General features: G+C 44.5%; 1 protein-coding gene and 2 long non-coding RNA genes across 3 annotated transcripts in view; 2 read left to right on the top strand and 1 right to left on the bottom strand.

Moving 5' to 3' along the window:
• stk35 (serine/threonine kinase 35) overlaps positions 1–10,116 on the top strand; it is a 16,975-nt gene extending 6,859 nt beyond the window's left edge. Inside the window, exon 2 of the mRNA XM_034173137.1 lies at positions 9,329–10,116. Coding sequence (XP_034029028.1) covers positions 9,329–10,068 — 740 coding nt within the window. The 3' untranslated portion in view covers positions 10,069–10,116. The remainder of the gene's footprint in view (positions 1–9,328) is intronic.
• Positions 1,577–15,269, bottom strand: LOC117512907. Its single transcript, XR_004561415.1, has 3 exons — positions 15,259–15,269; positions 9,580–9,585; positions 1,577–1,776 (listed from the first exon to the last, which is right to left on the bottom strand). It is a non-coding gene; the product is annotated as an uncharacterized LOC117512907 (long non-coding RNA).
• LOC117512908 lies at positions 1,709–5,140 on the top strand. Its single transcript, XR_004561416.1, has 3 exons — positions 1,709–1,987; positions 3,687–3,689; positions 5,130–5,140. It is a non-coding gene; the product is annotated as an uncharacterized LOC117512908 (long non-coding RNA).
• Positions 15,270–19,845: the final 4,576 nt, after the last annotated feature.

The following is a 19,845-nucleotide window of genomic DNA, read 5'->3' as shown; positions in this document are numbered from 1 at the left end:
AAGGTCCACTTTTAAGACATTACGGAGTAAACCAAGAGGAATCACTCATCTGATCCCTCCTGAGCTGAGAAAACCGTTCCGTGGCTGCCGAGCCGGGCCTAAGCTGAAGGCTAGGCGGTGGAGATTTAAACCTTTCCTGCCATCGATCATCATGGGGAATGTCAACTCATTTTTCAACAAATATGTGGAGCTGGAGGCACTGTTGAAGACAGATAGGGCGTACCGTGAGTGTAGCCTGTTCTTTTTGACTGAGACGTGGCTTACGGACATTATTCCTGACTCAGCTGTCAATATGCCCGGCTTCACTCTGGTGTTGGCGGACAGAGAGGCAAAAAAGTGTGGGAAAATGAAAGGAGGTGGACTTGTGCTGCTTGTAAATAATAAGTGGTGCCATCCCGGACACATAACCATGAAGGAGAAGATCTGTTCCTGGGAGGTGGAGATGCTAGTGGTGAGTTTAAGACCTTATTATGTGCCGAGAGAATTTTCTCACATCGTCGCCATTATTGTTTACATTCCGCCGCGCTCTGACCCCTCTGTAGCGTGTGACGTCATTCATGATATGGTGGCAGGGATACAGTGTCAACACTCTGATGCGCTGATTGTTATCTCTGGAGATTTCAATCATGTGGACTTGGGCCCACACATAGGAGGTTTCACTCAGTATATCAATTGCACCACAAGGCACAATAAAATGCTGGATCTCTGTTACATCAGTGTGAAGGATGCATACAATGTCATGGCCCTGCCCCCTCTGGGCAAGTCAGACCACAATTTAGTTCATCTCATTTCATCCTACAGACCCTGTATAATGAGAGGTAGACCCCAGAGACTAGCAAAGCTCTGAGGGACTGTTTCCAGTTTACTGACTGGAACATCCTTCTGGTCACACAGGGTACTGATAACAACTTGGAGGGAGAAGTAGACTGCATTACTGACTATATCAAATTCTGCACGGATGTGGTGAGCCCTATTCAAACAGTGTGATGTTTCCCAAATAACAAGCCCTGGATAACAAGCAGCATTAAACATCAATTAAATCTGGAAAAGGAGGCTTTTAAAACAAGGGACAGGGACCATATCAGGGTTGTACAACATGACCTGAAGAAGAGCATGAAGCAAGCTGAGAGGGATTATAAAAGGAGGTTAGAGAGCAAACTGAAGAATAACAGCATGAGGGAAGTGTGGAGTGGTATGAGAGCCATTACTGGCTACAAAGCGAAGGAGAGTGGGCCACACGGGGACACTGCCATGGCCGAGGAGTTCAATCGGTTTTACTGCAGGTTTGACCCTGCTGCTGCTGCCTCCTGCTCTGCACCACCCGGCGGTGTCTACACCTCTGCTGCTGCCTCCTGTTCTGCTCCACCCAGTGGCGCCTCCACCTCTGCTGCTGCCTCCTGGTCTGTTTCACCCAGCGGCATCTCCAACTCTGCTACTGCCTCCTGCTCAGCTCCACCTAGCAGCTATGCGGGGGGACTGTATAGGGAGTATTTCACCATGGGTGAGGTGAGGGCAGAGCTCCGAAAGGTGTCTCCTGGTAAATCAGCTGGACCTGATGGCATAGCACCGGGGGTCCTGAAGGACTGTGCTGCGGAGCTGGCAGTGCCTCTGCTCTTCATTCGGAGCCTGCAGATAGGGCAGGTGCCAAGGCAGTGGAAGACCGCGTGCATTGTGCCAGTGCCCAAGGTCGGGAGGCTATCAGGGGTCAAAGACTACAGACCGGTGGCCCTGACATCTGTGGTTATGAAGACACTTGAGAGGCTTCTTCTTTGACTTCTTGGGCCACAGTTACAGCCTGCACTCGACCCTTTACAGTTTGCCTATCGAGCGCATATGGGTGTGGAGGATGCCATATTGTTCATGCTGCACAGGGCACTCTCCTTTCTTGATGGCGTGGGGGGGTATGTGCGGCTTATGTTCTTCGACTTCTCAAGCGCATTTAATACCATCCATCCCTCTATTCTGAGGGATAAGCTTGTGAAGTTGGGTGTGGAGCAGGTATTTATCTCCTGTATCAACAGCTACTTGACAGAGAGAACACAGTATGTTAGGTTGGGGCAGGCAATTTCTGGAACTGTGCAAATGAGCATCGGCGCTCCCCAGGGAACGGTTCTCTCCCCTTTTCACACTATATACATCTGACTTCACCTACAGGACTCCAACATGTCATACACAGAAATATTCTGATGACACAGCTGTGGTGGCCTGTGTGAGGGGAGGGGATGAGACGGAGTACAGGGCAGTTATCAAGGAGTTCACCAACTGGAGCAGGTGCAACGGGCTGGTATTGAACACCAGCAAAACAAAGGAAATGATAGTTGACTTTGGCAAGAGGAAAGCACAACACCTACCAGTCAGTATAGACAATGTGGGCATTGAGGTGGTCTCCACATACAAGTACCTCGGCGTCCACATTGACAATAGATTGGACTGGTCGGTGCAGGTAAATGCAGCGTATTAAAGGGGACAGAGCAGATTGTTCTTCCTCAGAAGACTGAAATCTGGTGATGTTTGTAGCGATATGCTTTTCCTTTTTTATGAATCTGTTGTGGTCAGCGCTTTATTATTTGCTGTTGTGTGTTGGGGGAACAGCCTGTCTGTTAGGGACAGTAACAGACTGGACAAATTTGTCAGGAAGTGCATGTCAGTGATGGGGAGGGAGGTGGCCTCTGTGGGTGAACTGGTGGAGTGTAGGTTGAGGTGTATTATGAACTCCGTTATTAACAACAAATCTCATCCTCTACACGACACTGTGGTTGCTCAGAAAAGCAACCGCAGTGAGAGATTCCTCTCCATGAGATGCAGGACTGAGAGGTATAGAAGATCATTTCTCCCAGCCGCCATGAGATTGTTTAACGCTTCTTGTTAATGTAGTTTTACTTCCATGTGTTTTTATATTTGTCTTATTTATTGGTATTTTATTGTATGGATGAACTGTGTATGTATGTATGCTCTCGGGCAGATGAATTTCCCCTTACAGGGGATGAATAAAATATTTATCTATCTGAGTCAGGCTACAGTTTTTGATTTAGGTTTTATGGTTAACTTTAAGTTTTCAAATAATGTTCTGTTGTTAAATAAAGTGATGGAAGAAGAGAAAAATTGTTTCCCTGGCACTGTTATGTTTCGGACGCGGTCGGAGCACCGACCCAGCGTTTGAAAGGACCCAGCATAAAATAAGCAGAGCACGGTTCAAAAGGCAACAGAATTTAATAAACATAACAGTGGGTGAAGTGCTAAACAACTAAAAAGTCCGCGGTCTGGTGAGGTGGAAACACGGCGCGCTCTCAACAGCGCAAACGGTCCGGAGCCACAGCAGTTCGGACCCAGGGACCCCGCCGACACCCCCCAGGTGGCCGCGACAAACCGAGTCTGTGAAGAAAGAAAACATGGAGGTGAGTCCAACTCCACACAGAGAGACACAACTCAAAGGTGCACGCAATCAGCAAACACTTCCTGGCTTAAATCTATACATCAGCTTCTCACCCTGCAGGCACGGAACAACTCAGTTCAAATCTCCACTGTAGCAGAAGCTGATTAGACAATTAGCATAACGTGACAGCTCAATAACACAAGGTGTGAGGGACACCAAATCCACTGTCATTACTTCGTAAAAGTCACCAAAACCAAATTACCTCAGGAAGTGTGCTGAAGAGCGTGAGACCTCACCCAATCCTCCTTCACAGACTGTGGCGTCAAACCTGGAGCGGTCTCTGCGTCCGTAATGGTGAGATTGTTCTCCTGATGTCGATCTCACACGTCTGCTCACAAGGTCGAGTCTCTGGCAATCACACACTGTGCATTCAAGGTTTAAATGCAGCAATCTCTGATTAAGACAAAATACACCACAGCTGTGAGTCCTGATGACCTGCATGTGAAAACAAGCCTCAGGTGTTCAGGGTGAGGTCCTAATGTTCAGCCACTCAGTCCTGAATGCATACCACCTGGTGGGAGAAACAGAAAACAAAAACCAAGCCAGCCAAACACCCCAGCCCACAACAGGCACATTTAAAAAAAATTCCTTGCTAATCCGATTAATCGATTAATCGTGTCGAAACCCCATCAGATTCATTGATGATCCAAGTAATTGTTTGTTGCAGCCCTAATTTGGACCATCAGGCTGGTTGTGGGAAATCCTGAGGCTTTACAGGATCTGTGCTTAGTTGTTGGACACCGTAGATGTCCTGAACACAGGCGCTGTGAGCAGTATGCAGACTCTCAGATATCAGTGATGCAGTTTGGCTGCTGCTCTCTTTAATACTTGCATGAAGTGTTTTTTTTTTGTAATGTTGGTGAGGCCTGCAGTACTTCAGAATCTGAGTGAGTCCAATTTCAAGTTTTGGGGTTGTGCTGGATCAAGACCAAGGTCTCGGCTTTCAATGACTTCTTGTTCTTGAACTTGTTGAGAGATTCATTTATTTCTGCAGTAAGGAGCATGTCTCTCTGTGCTCGTGCTGTGAAGTAGTGAGTCCTCTGAGAAGATCCTATGGAGACATTAGTTTTCTAGACAGCAGTGTTTGGTACCTGAAGCTGGAGAGATGAAGAAAGTAGACAGGAGTACAAGGAGATGCATTGTAAGGTGAAAAAGAGAAGTGGTAAAAGCTAAGGAAAAGGCATACTGTGAGCTGTATAAGAAGTTGAATAGTAAGGAAGGAGAAAAGGACTTGTACCATTTGGCCAGACGAAGGGACAGAGCTGTAAAGGATGTGCAGCAGGTTAGGGTGGTAAAAGATGCAGACGGCAATGTGCTGACAAGTGAGGAGTGTGTGCTGAGTGTTGAAGGTGGAAGGAATATTTTGAGGAGCTGATGAATGAAGAAAATGAGAGAGAGAAAAGACTGGATGATGTGGAGAGAGTAAATCAGGAAGTACAAGAGATTGGAGGATGAACCATGGAAAGGCAGTTGGTCTAAATGACATTCCAGTGGAGGCATGGAAATGTCTAAGAGAGATGGTAGTGGAGTTTCTAACCACATTGTTTAATAAAGTCTTGGAAAGTAAGAGGATGCTTGAGGAGTGATGACGAATGTGCTGGTTTCTATTTTTAAGACAAGGGTGATGTGCAGAGCTGCAGTAACTACAGAGGCATAAAGTTGATCAGCCACAGCATGAAGTTATGGGAAAGAGCAGTAGAAGATAGGTTTAGAAAACAGGTGAAGATCTATGAGCAGCAGTATGGTTTCATGCAGAGAAAAAGCACTACAGATGCAATGTTTGCTCTGAGAATACTGATGGAGAAGTATAGAGAAGGCCAGAAGGAGTTACATTGTGTGTTTGTGGATTTAGAGAAAGCTTATGACAGGGTGCCAAGAGAAGAGTTGTGGTATTGTATGAGGAAGCCTGGAGTGGCACAGAAGTATGTGAGGGTAGTGCAGGACATGTACCAGGACAGTGTGACAGCAGTGAGATACGCAGTAGGAATGACAGACTCATTTGAGTTGGAGGTGGGATTACACCAAGGATCAGCTCTGAGTCCATTCTTGTTTGCAATGGTGATGGACAGGTTGACAGGTGACATTGTGATCTGTAGTGAGAGTAGAGAGCAGGTTGAGTCTAGTCTGAAAATGTGGAGATATGCTCTGGAGAGAAGGGGAATGAAAGTCAGCAGGAACAAGACAGAGTCCATGTGTGTGAATGAGAGGAAGCCCAGTGGAATAGTGAAGTTACAAGGAGTAGAAGTGGTGAAAGTTGATAAGCTTAAATACTTGGGGTCAACTGTCCAAAGTAATGAAGAGTGTGATAGGTGAAGAAGTGAGTGCAGGGAGGGTGGAGTGGGTGGAGAAAGGTGGCAGGAGGGATTTGTGACTGAAGAATATCAGCAAGAGTGAAGGGAAAATTTACAAGACAGTAGTGAGACCAGCTATGTTGGACGGCTTAGAGATGGTGGCACTAAAAAAAAAAGACAGGAGGGAGAGCTGAAGATGTTGAGATTCTCTTTGGGAGTGACAAGGATGGACAGGATTAGGAATGAACATATCAGAGGGACAGCTCAGGTGGTATGGTTTGGAGACAAAGTCAGAGAGGTGAGATTGAGATGGTTTGGACATGTGCAGAGGAGGGAGCCAGGGTATATAGGGAGAAGGATGCTGAGGATGGAGCCACCAGGCAGGAGGAGAAGAGGGTGGACAAAGAGGAGGTTTATGGATGTGCTGAGGGAGGGCATGCAGGTGGTTGGTGAGACAGAGGAAGACACAGAGGACAGGGCGAGATGGAAACAATTGATCTGCTGTGGCGACCCCTAATGGGAGCAACAGAAAGAAGAAAAAGGTCTTGATTTCAGCATACTTTCAGTAATTCTCCTTTAAAGGTATTTTTTATTATAATATTTAATGTCAGAATATTCAGATCAATTGTAGCTTTCAGAATAGCTGACAAGTATTTGCAGAGAACACCATATACAGACAAAATTTGGCTCTAAATCTGAAACTAAGAACTGTTTTTAGAAACCAGATTTAGTCACAAGGTCTCAAAGTAGTGAATATATGTATGAAGTAAATTGTAGGTGAGCGTATAATAAATGTTAAAATGAAAATGTCTAATTTCCAATCCTTATTGAAAATGCAGTCAGTTACTGAATGTTACCACATTTTTGCCTGATTGAACTAAAGATGATACGAAATGAAGCCTTCATACTTCATATCAAATGTCATCCGTTCATTCTGTGGACTCAACTTTTTTATTTATTAGAGCCACCCATGTGCACTGCTCACATCCATCACTAATGTTCAACTTTATACCAGAAATAAGTAATACAGTGGGATTTAAGATCATTTTGAAATAGTAAGACAAATGTACTGTCAGTTTTGTCAAACACAGAAACAAACAATTGTGTTCTGACAAAGACATCTGCCGGTCCATGCAGCACATGTCTGGACAAACATTCACATAATGCTCATTTGAAACTTGGTGGACATGTCCAAAAGCACATTTCTAAAATGATATCACTTACCAGTTCAGCTGGATGGCTTCTCTCTTCCCACATCTTATCAGATGAAGAAAAATGTCTGTTACTGAAACTCCGGCCTAAATCCACAGCTGCTGTCTGCCAATACAGATGATGTAATAATTCATTCATGTGTACTGAATAAAAATTCAAGTATTTTCCATTAGTGGAAAAGGCTCATATTGACAGTTTATTTTAAAGTTGCGACCATCAGCTTCCAATACGGATGTAATTTACATGAAAATACACATCCAACCTGCGATGTTTTCCAGTACTGGAGAAGAGCCACTATGAATCCTCTCAACTGCTGCTGTTTGCTCTCTGCTTTGTTTGCTCCCGAGGCGAGGGGGCGGTTCTGCAGCGGAGCTGTTTGAGAGAACTTTCTCCGCTGTGTTCAAAGCTGAGGGTAGTGGCAAATTTTCCGCCCACCTCTCTGAGGTTTGAGTTTGTCAAGCATGGATTTTCCAAAAAAATGAACTGAATTGTTACTGAAAATTTGTGCTGAAAAGTTAGCCGCTTCAGTGTCCCGAGGCTGTGAAATGCTTTGAAGCGCCAGCTCAGATCGCAACTGAGGAGGACAGCTGAACAGAGATTCTGTTCACTGAAAGGGAAACAGTATCCATTAAAATCCTTCAGTATTAATTCAGAGTTTCTCGCGTGAGCATCACTGGTGATACATTTAGAAATTTACGGCTTATTTTACAGTTGAAAGGCTTCGTGTTTCCAAAAAGTTTGTTCAGCAGGAAAACATTGAGAGAGAGACAGAGAGAGAGAGAGAGAGAGACAGAAAGGGAGAGCACGAATGAAAGCGAGAGAGAGGACTTAATTTCTAAATTTTTACTCTTAACACTTGCTTTGACAATGTAATGTTTCCCATGTCAATAAAGCTCCTTTGAAATTGAAAATTGAAAAAGAGAGAGAGAGACAGACAGAGAGAGAGTGCTGTCTTTTTCTCTTTCAGCAGAACATCATATCTAAGCTTTCATCTTAGATGCACCTTCTGGCAAATTGTGGCTGAACATTCAGGTCTCCTTTTTAAGAAAATCTTCATATAAAATCAACAATAATGTTCATAATAATATTAAAACAAACAGCTCTGGTATCAGATCAGAAAAGTATCAGTATTGGCAGATATCCAATTTCAGGGATCGGATCGGAAGTGAAAAATTGTGGTTGGGTGCATCCCTAGTTTATTTGCACATTCTGTCAGCAAAAATAAGGAACTGAGAGCAGCAAAATGTTTCTCAGGCACAGAGACACAGCAGGCAAGCTGTAGATGTGCCATTCTCCAGCTTCTAGGGTTGACTGGATAAAAACTCATCTACAGGAGACATGGAGACAAGAGGTCTCACTCAGTAGTTTGAGGAGGTGGTTGAATGAGTCTCTGCAATGTTCTTTCACTGACCTATCAATAGAAACAAAATGAAAAGTAGGTTTGGATGCACTGGTGTGTTTCTGTACCCCAAAGGGTTCAGGGTCCTCCTGGTGCTTGGAGCCTTACTGTATGGTTGTCAGTTTTGGATTCCAGCCAGTGAGCTATGGCAGTGACTGGTACTATCACCCAAATCAGACAAAGTTGAGACATATGGAAGATGGCTATCAGCAACACGTACAAAAGGGGGTCTGGGGTCGTGTCCATGTCAAAGGTCATTTACAGTCTGTGATGCAGCATTAATGCAGAAAAGTACACTGAGACATTTGAACAACACATTCTGCCTTCAAGACAACATCTTTTCCAGGGATGTCCATGCCCTGTATTTTTCAGTAAGACAATACAAAACCACATTCTGCACACATTACTAAGCCATAACTGCAGAAGTAGAGTGTCCGGGTACCAGACTGGCCTGACTGTAGTCCTGACACATCCCCAACTGAGATTCTGTGGAGAAATTTGAAACTCAAACTGCAGATACAGTGACCCCACACTGTGTGCGCGGGAAGAACAGGACAATATCTAATCATCTTCGGCGGTTAGCTGTAGCTTCAGGTCAATGTTTTGGTGTTTTATTGGTCTAACATTATGACAGTGAACTGTTCATTTAGCAGATTAGTTGTCATATTAGTTTGGCTGCGCCCACCACCAGGTGGAGGTGCTCTCCAGGAGCTCGGCTGATGACCTCTGCCACAGACCATTGACATCATTCTCCCCTTGAGCCTTTTCACATCATTCTAAATCATTTCAGTTTGACTGTGACTGAATTTGTGAAAATTCCACACTGTCCTGTTGAGTCATTGACATTATTCTTTTGATTTTAGTTTGATTTTGTAGCACCAGTGAGTTTAGCAGTAAATCCTCTAACTATCTAAATGTTGCGGTGCGAACGGTCCGTGTTTCGATTTAGCGGCTGTTTGTCATAAATACGCCTCTTCTGTTTGTCTTCCTCAGGGGAACGTGTCCTGGGTTACAGAGAGGAGCCGTGCTACCTTTGGTTCGTCATGGAGTTTTGTGACGGCGGGGATCTAAATCACTACATCTTATCTCGCCGACCTGATCCCCAAACCAACAGGGACTTCATGCACCAGCTGACCAGCGCTGTGGCATTCCTGCATAAGAACAACATTGTGCATCGTGACCTGAAACCAGACAACATACTGGTATCACAGAAGTCCGGCTTACCTGTTCTCAAAGTGGCTGACTTTGGACTCAGTAAAGTGTGTGCAGGCTTCAATCCAGCAGGCAAAACCTGTGAAGATGAACCTGCAGGAGGCATGGACAGCAGAGGGACGAACCACGGCAACATAAACAAGTTCTGGTTGTCCTCCACCTGCGGCTCAGACTTCTACATGGCCCCAGAGGTGTGGGAAGGACACTACACCGCCAAGGCTGACATTTTTGCTCTGGGCATCATTGTCTGGGCAATGATTGAGCGCATCACCTTCATTGATGCAGAGTCCAAACGGGAACTGTTGGGAACCTACGTATGGCAGGGTACAGAGATAATTCCTGTTGGAGAGGCACTTTTGGAGAACCCCAAGATGGTCCTGCACATCCCTCAGAAGGGTAGGAGCGCCATGTCTGAGGGAGAGAAGAGTCTTATTCAGGACATGCTTGCAGTCAATCCTCTAGACCGACCGGATGCCTTTCAGTTAGAAATGCGGATGGCTCGAATCACGTGTGCTACCTGACCGCGCCTCACACCCGCTCACAGTCTTCGTTCCTTCTAACTAGTTGAAAAAGATCCATTTTTTCTTCTCAGGTAAATTTGACTTCTCACTGCTGATATGTATCATTGATTGATTGATTGATGATTCCATACCTGGACGTTCAGGGATCGTATGACTCCTTCTTTGTAGGTGGAGCCTGAGAGTGATGAAGGTTTGGTTTTTTCATTGTCCTCTTTATTCAGAAACACATCTGACAAGTTTCATTAGAGAACAAGTCCAGATCAGACATTAAACAAATGTAAGAAAAATATTGATCAGTGTTTCTCATAGCCCAGGATGATGTCCTCAAACATCTTGTTTTCTATCTTCAAGAACTGTGTCACTGTCAAACATCTTGTTTTATGTTGCCAAACACATGGTTTTGTGTCACTGTCAAGCATCTTGTTTTATGTCGCCAAACACATGGTTTTGTGTCGCTGTCAAACATCTTGTTTTGTGTCATCAAACATCTTGTTTTGTTTTGTGCCACCATCAAACATGTTGTTTTGTCCACAACCCAAAGGTGCTCTGTCATTATCAGGGAGGAGCAAAGAAACCACAGTAATTCATTCATTCTGTTGTTTGTTTTTTGCTGGTTCTCCTGCTCGCAGTGGCAGCCCCTCCCACACTTCCCTATCCTCAGCCAAGTCTTCTGACTCTTTGTGGGGGATCCTGAGGCATTTCCAAGCCAGGCCAGATGGCCCTATCTGTCAAGGGTGGTCACTTCTGGAACCCCATACCATTCACTGTTTAGGGAATGCCCCCCTTTTAGTACTTTTAAAAAACATCTGAAGGGATGGTTGATGTCCAACCAAACCTGCCGTCAGTCAGTAGAACCTTGGACATTGTGTAAAGTGCTGAGAATGTGATGGATGCTATCTGTGTTGTAGCAGTGTTGCTGAGTACACTGTGTTTAATATGATTTTATGTGTTTTTTTTAATGATTTTATTATGTGCTTTTTGTTTTACTATTTTAGGAATTTGTCTGTACCATCTGGCAGGGGGACTGACAATGGCTGCAATTGTGTACATTTACGTTTATATTTTTATTTCTTTTAAAAAGTAAATGCTCATTAATGTACATTGTCTCTCAACAAATAAATTTGAAATTGAAACTGGGAAATATAACCACAAACATACAGAAGAAAATCAATAAATCGATTGATAAATCAAAGTAGGCCTTTTTCCCTAAAAATAAATAAATAAATAAATTTACTCAAAGAATCAGTTATGAAAACAGTTGTTGATCAGTTTAGTAATCAATTAATAATTCATTAATTAATTATTGTTGCAGCTCGTGTGTGTGTGTGTGTGTGTGTGTGTGTGTGTGTGTGTGTGTGTGTGTGTGTGTGTAAATATATATACACACACACAATGAAGTTTCAGACTTCTGCATGGCCCATTGTGGCCCCCCCAATGAAATTTCAGATTTTCTTCTAAAGTTTTCTCGTGCTTTTGTAACTGAAGGGATTTTCGACACATTACTTCTAAACAGGTTTTATTTTGGTTTCTTACATTATTTTACTTTGTATGCAGCCGGTCTGCTCTGTGTCGGCCTGATCCCGTTGGATCTCAGAAGCTAAGCAGAGCAGGATTTGGTTAGTACTTGGACGGGAGACCACTTTGGAACACCAGCGTGTGTGTGTTTCTCCAGGTAAGACTGGAGTAGCATCAGGAAGGGAATCCGGCGTAAAACTTGTGCCAATTACCAATGCGGATCTGGCTGTGTCCGCTGTGGCGACCCCGAACAAAACCAGGAGCAGCCGAATGGACAACAGCATTATTTTACTTTGTACACAGAAACAAAATTACTTCACCAAAACCTTTGTGTTGCTCCACAGCATGTGCTGGCGAGCAGTGCGCCAGCAGGGCCAGGACCCCAAACCCTGGTCGGATGGCGCTGGGCCGGGGTCATGCGCCGTCCTCAGGACCCGGTCGGATGGTGCGGGGCCGGGGTCACGTGCTGCTGCTCGGTACCAAGCAGCCAGACAGGCCTCTGAAAAAAAAAAAAAACTTTCTAAAACTGATTGTGGGATCATTTGGAAACAAGAAACAGTTTGTACAGTTGCTCTTATCATGTGAAAATGAGAGAAGCTCACCCTTCTCACCCTCCTCCTCTCCTCTCTCCCTTGCCCCTCCCCTCGCTCAGTCACTCTTGTTTTTTCTCCTTCGACTTGGGAGCTTTTTGAGAACATGAAGCCTGTGAGAGAGTCACACTTTAGCTCAGAACACCCCACCTCCCACATTCAGCCCTCTGCAGCAACGGAGCAGCGGTGCACAGACACTTCACATAGAAGTTTTCCTGGATCGAAAAACTCCACGAGCGTTAACACAGTTAGGCAGTGGAGTCCAAATCTCTATTGTAGGCACAATGTTTTTGTGTTGCTTCTCAGTTTACGGCATCCATGCGACGACTGTTTATGCAACAATACTGAGTATCGGCTCGGAACATCCCTAGTTTTAAGCAGGAGGTGTCAGAAAAGTGATCACAGGGAAAACTGGCTTGTGGTGGCCAAACATTCATAGCGACATCACTTTTTGATCCTTTGATGTCGACTCTTACTGTCATCATGAAGCAGAATTCACCAAGCGAAAGATTCCCACACTGCAATGTGTCCTGCTGGATGCCATGTTATATAAAATAATCATTTCATAATCATTGTCTCTCAGAACTTGCCTGATGAATCCATCTCTCATCACTCCCAGAATCATAGAGAAATTTGTCATCTCGTGCGTGTCGTGCGGCAGTGAACGCATTTGGAATCTTGTCTCAAAGGTACTTATTTATAATATATATAGTCATGGATTTTGGTGAAACAGGTGCATTTTCATTCTTTCTTATGAGTTAGATGATGTAGCTGTAAAGTTCTGTTTATTATAGATGTAACATCTCGTTATAATCAATTTCAAGTTCAGATGTGTTGCACAGTGACACACAGGGTTTTTGAATAGGTTGCACAATGTTGACGACTAGTTCACAAAATTAATGCGTGCCAAAAGTTTTGAACATTCCAAAATTTTCTTTGGGCACTGGAATGCAGTCGCGCACCGTTTATGATGTGTTTACTTATTGACATGTCACATTGTGTCCCAGTGTGGGGATCAAATTCATGCAAGTGTCAAGGTAACGCATGCAAGTCGAGGGGTGGCGTGAAGCCCCATGGTGCAATGACAGTGAGAGGGGTGCAGTCGTAGTCACACAAATGTTCGAACCACTGGCTGCTTAGCTGAGCACAAACACCAAATCAAGAAGAAATTCACATTTTGCAACTTAAGTTTTGCCAGACCTGCATTCATGTTTGTGTGGGATTTTTTCACTTAATGTTTTGCAGCTGATTCATGTTTTGGGGTTAACATCTGTTCTTTTTCATTTTTCTTGGAGATTCCACCCATTAAAACCCACCTGATGGCAGAATGTGTGTGTCTGACCTCTGACCTTTGCATGCAGGTGTATGCGGTGCATCCGAAAAGTATTCACAGTGCTTCACCTTTTTCCACATTTTGTTATGTTACAGCCTTATTCCAAAATGAAGTAAATTCATTTGTTGTGGGTTCCCTTCCTTTTTATTTTGGACCCCGGTGTTATGGTTCGTGCGTGAGTGGGAGACAAACCCAGAAGCAGGAAGCAGAAATGAACAGTTAACCCGGATTTATTGCTCAGAATATGACAGTACAGAAGGTGCAAAATAAACAAGGCTGCCTAGCCGAGTGGAGACCGGCCCGCTGAACGGTGGAACCAGGGAGTCCACAGTCCAGATGACTTCAGTCCCAGTGGTTGGATCCAGAGCCAGGTGGCCGCCTGCAAGCTGTCGACGAGGCTGAGGAAGATACACAGAAGGGTGAGTGCTGAGCCAGTCACTGAAGTGGTTTTCACAGTCAGTTAGAGACAACTATCACAGCTGGTCCAGATATGCAGGCAGTTAGACAGAATGGTTCAGTTCAGTTTCTTCTAGTGGTTCTTATCAGGAAAAGTTCACAGTTCAGTTCATATGATTATTCAAGGCAGTGTTCAGTGAGCAGCAGCTCATATGAGCAAAAAGGAGAGCTAACACTTAGCTTGGCTGATGTGTGCATGGGAGCTCCACAACAGGCTGCAGAAGAGTCTTGATAGCAATCAGGTTGCTTCAGTGATAAGCTGCGGTTATTCAGGCTGGTGTGTGGAAACACAGAGAGACAAAGATATATAAACAAAGGAGCCAGGCTTACCGTGGAAGGTTTGCAGAGTTTCTGGCGAGGATGGAGTGCAAAGCCAGGGTTCATATACAGACGCTGATGAAATGTGGAACAGGTGTGTCGATCAGCTTGAGGTGCGCCACCTGTGCAGAGAAGAGGGAGAAACCAGCAGCAGCAGGAAAACAGAGTAGGCAGCCCACAACACCCGGTCTCATTCAACATTTTCATTCAGCTAATTCTGCTGCTCCTGGGCTGTCTGGAGTCGGCCCTTGGGTACTGTCAGGATTTGAGTTTTGTCTGCTTTTATTTCTTTGTTTTGGTTTGTTTTTGTCTGTTCAGTTGCCGGACAGCCTCCACCCTACTGGGGAAGGCACCGCCATCTTGTCTGCAAACATAGATAGAGCTCTACAGGGAGGATAACATTAGGAATTTACAGCAGGTCACGGAGCAGGTGATTAGAGACGCTGCAAGGCTTATGACAAATGTGGGTGTGGAATCCATTAGTTTATTGGGGAAATTAGTGCAGAAAATGCACTGTGGTGATAGTGCAGTTTATCTGCTAGAGAGGGAAATTCAACAAGTTGAGACTGTGGCCTGCTTTCATAGACGTTTCCATAAAAATCACAGAGGGATATGCTTTGCAAACTTAATACCCATTACTACATTGGATGATGTTGAAATTGAGGATGGCCCAATGGTTGTTCTAGCAATATCAAAGATTTTGTGTCTGCTACCTACAATTTACGTGGAATGTCTCAAAACGAAACCTACTTCCAGGCATCTTATATATGCTACTCTGAAACCACCCCTAAACCCAAACAAGTTCAACTGTCAACCCCACTGAGGTCCTTAGTCTGGGTCTCATTAACATAAGATCACTATCCTCAAAATCATTGTTGATTAATGATCTAATTATTGATCATCACTTAGATATGATTGGGTTATGTGAAACCTGGCTTAAACCTACAGCTATCCTCTGATTAAATGAGGCCTGCCCACCCCCAACAGCTTATTAGCATCCGGCACACATCAGGCAACGGGGGTTGGCTTGTTTTATGCCGGATGCCCTTCCTGACGCAACCCTCCTCATTTATCTGGGCTTGGGACTGGCACTCAGAATGTACTGGCTGCACACCCCATGTGGCTGAGTTTGATGCCTGCAACACCTTTCAAAAAACCTGGGACAGTGGTATGTTTACCACTGTGTTACATTACCTTTCCTTCTAACAACACTCAATAAGAGTTTGGGAACTGAGGACACTAATTGTTGAAGCTTTGTAGGTGGAATTCTTTCCCATCTACAAGTGCAAGTTAAAACTCTACCATGCAAAGCGAAAGCCATACTTCAACAACATCCAGAAATGCCACCGCCTTCACTATGCCCGAGCTGATTTGAAATGTACAGAGTGGATAGTGGAAAAGTTTGCTGTGGTCTGATGAGTCCACATTTCAAATTGTTTTTGGAAATCATGGACGTCGTGTCCTCTGGACAAAAGAGGAAAAAGACAATCCAGATTGTTACCAGTGCAAAGTTCAAAAGCCAGCATCTGTGATGGTATGGGGGTGTGTTAGTGCCCATGGTATGGACAACTTACACATCTGTGATGGCACCATCAATGCAGAAAGGTACGTCCAGGTTTTGGAGCAACACATGCTGCCATACAAGCATCAACTTTTTCAGGGACGTCCCTGTTTATTTCAGCAAGACAATGCCAGCCACATTCTGCACATGTTACAACAGCGTAGCTTCGTAGTAAAAGAGTGCGGGTACTAGACTGGCCTGCCTGCAGTGCAGACCTGTTGCCCATTGAAAATGTGTGGTGCATTATGAAGCACAAAATACGACAACGGAGACCCCGGACTGTTGAACAACTGAAGTCGTACATCAAGCAAGAATGGGAAAGAATTCCACCTACAAAGTTTCAGCAGTTAGTGTCCTCAGTTCCCAAACTCTTATTGAGTGTTGTTAGAAGGAAAGGTGATGTAACACAGTGGTAAACATACTACTGTCCCAGCTTTTTTGAAATGTGTTGCAGGCATCCATTTAAAAATGAACAAATATTTACACAAACACAATAAAGCTTATCAGTTTGAACATAAAATATCTTGTCTTTGTGGTGTATTCAATTGAATATAGGTTGAAGATGATTTCCAATTTTTAATTTACATTCCACACAACATCCCAACTTCATTGGAATTGGGGTTGTAGTTCAAAATTAGAAGTATTCCACCTTGCATGGTGTGATGCTGTCTTTGACTATAAGCATGCATTACTGGCTACAAAGTGGACTTATTATTCTGATTTGATCAACAAAAACAAGCATAAGTCAAAGTTCCTGTTCGACATGGTGGCAACACTTATTCATGGACAACCACCTGCAGTTCGCTCTGCTTTTACAGCAAAAGATTTCCTGGATTGCTTTGAGAAGAAAATAGAAGACATTAGGTTAAACATATCCCAGCATGCCTTAACCCAGCCACTACACCCTCCTATTGAGGTGGGTGCCATTACTGAGGCATTACCTAGATTTACATAATTTGATAGTATCTCTCTAGGCATGCTGACGAAACTTGTAACGTCAACAAAAAGCACAACCAGTTTATTTGATTCCATACCAACAAAACTGTTATGTGCCTGTGGCCCACTCTTGGGCCGACTGTGCTAGAAATTATTAATCTTTCTTTAACACTTGGACTACCAGAGTGGTGCCAAATGGCACTTCTTCCTTTCATGACCAAGGTGGTGCCAAATGGCCCAATGACTTTCTCAAAGTCAGAATGCAAGCTTGAGCAGAAAGCTCAAAGTGCCGGTCACTGGTACTGACACATTCCAATCTAATGACTGCGCTTACATACAGGTACATAACAAACGGTGGCCAAATGAGAGTTGTAAATTACCCCAGATCTGCAGTGATTAAACCATTACTTAAGACACCTAATATTGACCCTAGTGTATTGAAAAACTATCGAGGAATATCAAATCTATCATTTTGCTCTAGAATTCTGGAAAAAGTGATGTCTCGGCAGCTTGTGGACCACCTTACTGAGAATAATCTTTTTGAGCCACTGCAGTCTGCTTTTAGAAAATATTCCACAGAGATGGCTTTCACTAAAGTGGTGAATGATCTTCTGCTTGCAATGGACACCACTACGGTTCTGGTGCTGTTAGATCTCAGTGCTGCATTTGATACCTTGGATCATCATATTCTACTTGATAGGCTGGAAAATCATTTTGGGATTACTGGGAGTGCCCTTGCATGGCTGACGTCATACTTGACCAGTCGTTCTCACTGTGTTTTGTACAGTAACACTACCTCTAACCTTAGTGACATGAAATTTGGGGTTTCTCAGGGATCTGTCTTAGGCCCCCTGCTTTTCTCCCTTTATATAGCACGCATTGGGCACATATTGTGGCATTTTGGGATTAGCCTTTCACTGCTATGCAGATGATACTCAGTTATATATGCCGATAACTGCTGGTAATCTCGTTCCTTAGTGACATGAAATTTGGGGTTCCACAGGAGTCCGTTTTAGGCCCTCAGCTTTTCTCCCTTTGTATAGCACCCCTTGGGCACATATTACGGCGCTTTGGGATTACCTTTCACTGCTATGCTGCTTAGTATTTCCTGTTTTTTTCTTGTTTAATGCTGACAAATTATGCTGTATTTCTTATCTTTCTGATGCCTGATTCTGTTTTTTCTCTCTGTTTAAGGTGCAGCTCCATCCAGAAATGGGTGTGGTATTTGTGCTGGAGACCCTCCTGTCCTGTGCACCAACAGCATTTCCTGTATATTCGTTTACACCCCTTTGAGTCTGGTCTGCTTGAGGTTTCTTCCTCAGAGGGAGTTTTTCCTTACCACTGCTGCTCTGGGGGTTAGTAAGGTTAGACCTTACTTGTGTGAAGCACCTTGAGGCAACTCTGTTGTGATTTGGCGCTATATACCGTATTTCCCGAACTGTAAGTCGCACCGTAGTATAAGTCTTACCAGCCACTTTATCCAATATAAAGAAAAATAAATCATAAATAAGTCGCACTGGACTATAAGTCCCATGGACATACAGGTATGTTAACTTAACATGAAAAGTTCAGATGATAATAATGTGATGGCTACCGTTTTCGGATGCATATTTCACCAGTCGCAACTTGTAATCTGCAGAGTATGATTTTCTTTTTGGTGGCATTTTTTTGGGCCTTCTCCATTGTCTTGTTAAGTTATCAGTAATGTTGAAATTTTTATTTTTCTATGTTAGTCAGAAGTCGCAGGAACAGTCACACAAGCCTTGAGTGCCCTCTCGTGAGCTGCATTTTACCTACGGATACGTTTGTATTTTGCGGACCACATTGCGAGCCAAACCATAACCCGCACCATTGCTGAACGGTTCTTTTCTAAAATATTACCCGCTGTGGACCATAGTACACACCAGGTGTCAGCTGCCGATGTTCGTGCAGCACCTACCTGCGCAGCTCATGACCTCCCCGTGGTGTCGACGCCAGCTCCTTCTAAGTGCAGATGCTAATCCTCCGCCGTCGCTCACCCAGTGCTCCCACGCAGCTCTCAGCGTCAACTTAAACACTCTGCTCACACTGATATCCAAGGATTGAAGCCGTTTTGTTACCCCTCCCGGAATAACAGCAAGCAACATGTTCGTCTGCTTCACACGCTGTTTCACAATCATTGTCTGGGTGAGGTGAGGAATACATGTCCAATGTTCTGTTCTCTGATTGGTTATTGTGACCAGCGTGACCTATAGGGCAGCCGCCATACTACAGTGCCCATGATGCATTGCATTTCCGTTTCTGGTGGCCATTTTAAAACATAGAGCGACTCTCTCACGTAAAATTGTTTTATTATGGTACATTAATTGAGAATCTACTGGTATATTTTTTATTTATAAGTCGCTCTGGAGTATAGGTCGCACCCCCAGCAAAAACATGTAAAAAAGTGCGACTTATAGTCCGAAAAATACGATAAATGAAAATAAATTGAAATTCCATCCATCCATTTCCTTCCGCTTCATCCGAGGTCGGGTCGCAGGGCAGCAGCTCAAGCAAAGCTGCCCAGACTTCCCGATCCACACACACCTCCCCCAGCTCCTCCAGGGGAACCCTGAGGCGTTCCCAAGCCAGCTGCAAGATGTAGTCCCTCCAGCGTGTCCTGGGTCTTCCCAAGGGCCTCCTCCCGATGGAACGTGCCCGGAACACCTCTCCAGCGAGGCATCCAGGGGGCATCCAAAAAAGATGCCCGTTCCACCTCAGCTGACTCCTTTCGACGTGGTGGAGCAAGCGGCTCAACTCCGAGCTCCTCCCGAGTGACCGAGCTCCTCACCCTATCTCTAAGGGAGCGCCCAGCCACCCTGCGGAGGAAACTCATCTTGGCTGCTTGTACTCGCAATCTTGTTCTTTCGGTCATGAGCCAAATCTCATGACCATAGGTGAGGGTTGGAACGTAGATCGATCGGTAAATCGAGAGCTTTGCCCCCCTGCTTAGCTCTCTCTTCACCATGATGGTCTGATACAGCGACTGCAGATGCTGCAGCGATCCGTCTGTCGATCTCACGCTCCGTCTGTCCCTCTCTCATGAACAA

This window comes from Thalassophryne amazonica, chromosome 6, assembly GCF_902500255.1.
Source record: "Thalassophryne amazonica chromosome 6, fThaAma1.1, whole genome shotgun sequence".
In the NCBI taxonomy this organism is placed as follows: Eukaryota; Metazoa; Chordata; class Actinopteri; order Batrachoidiformes; family Batrachoididae; genus Thalassophryne; species Thalassophryne amazonica.
The sequence above is the reverse complement of the archived record's forward strand: the minus strand, read 5'-3'. Positions and strand labels throughout refer to the sequence as shown.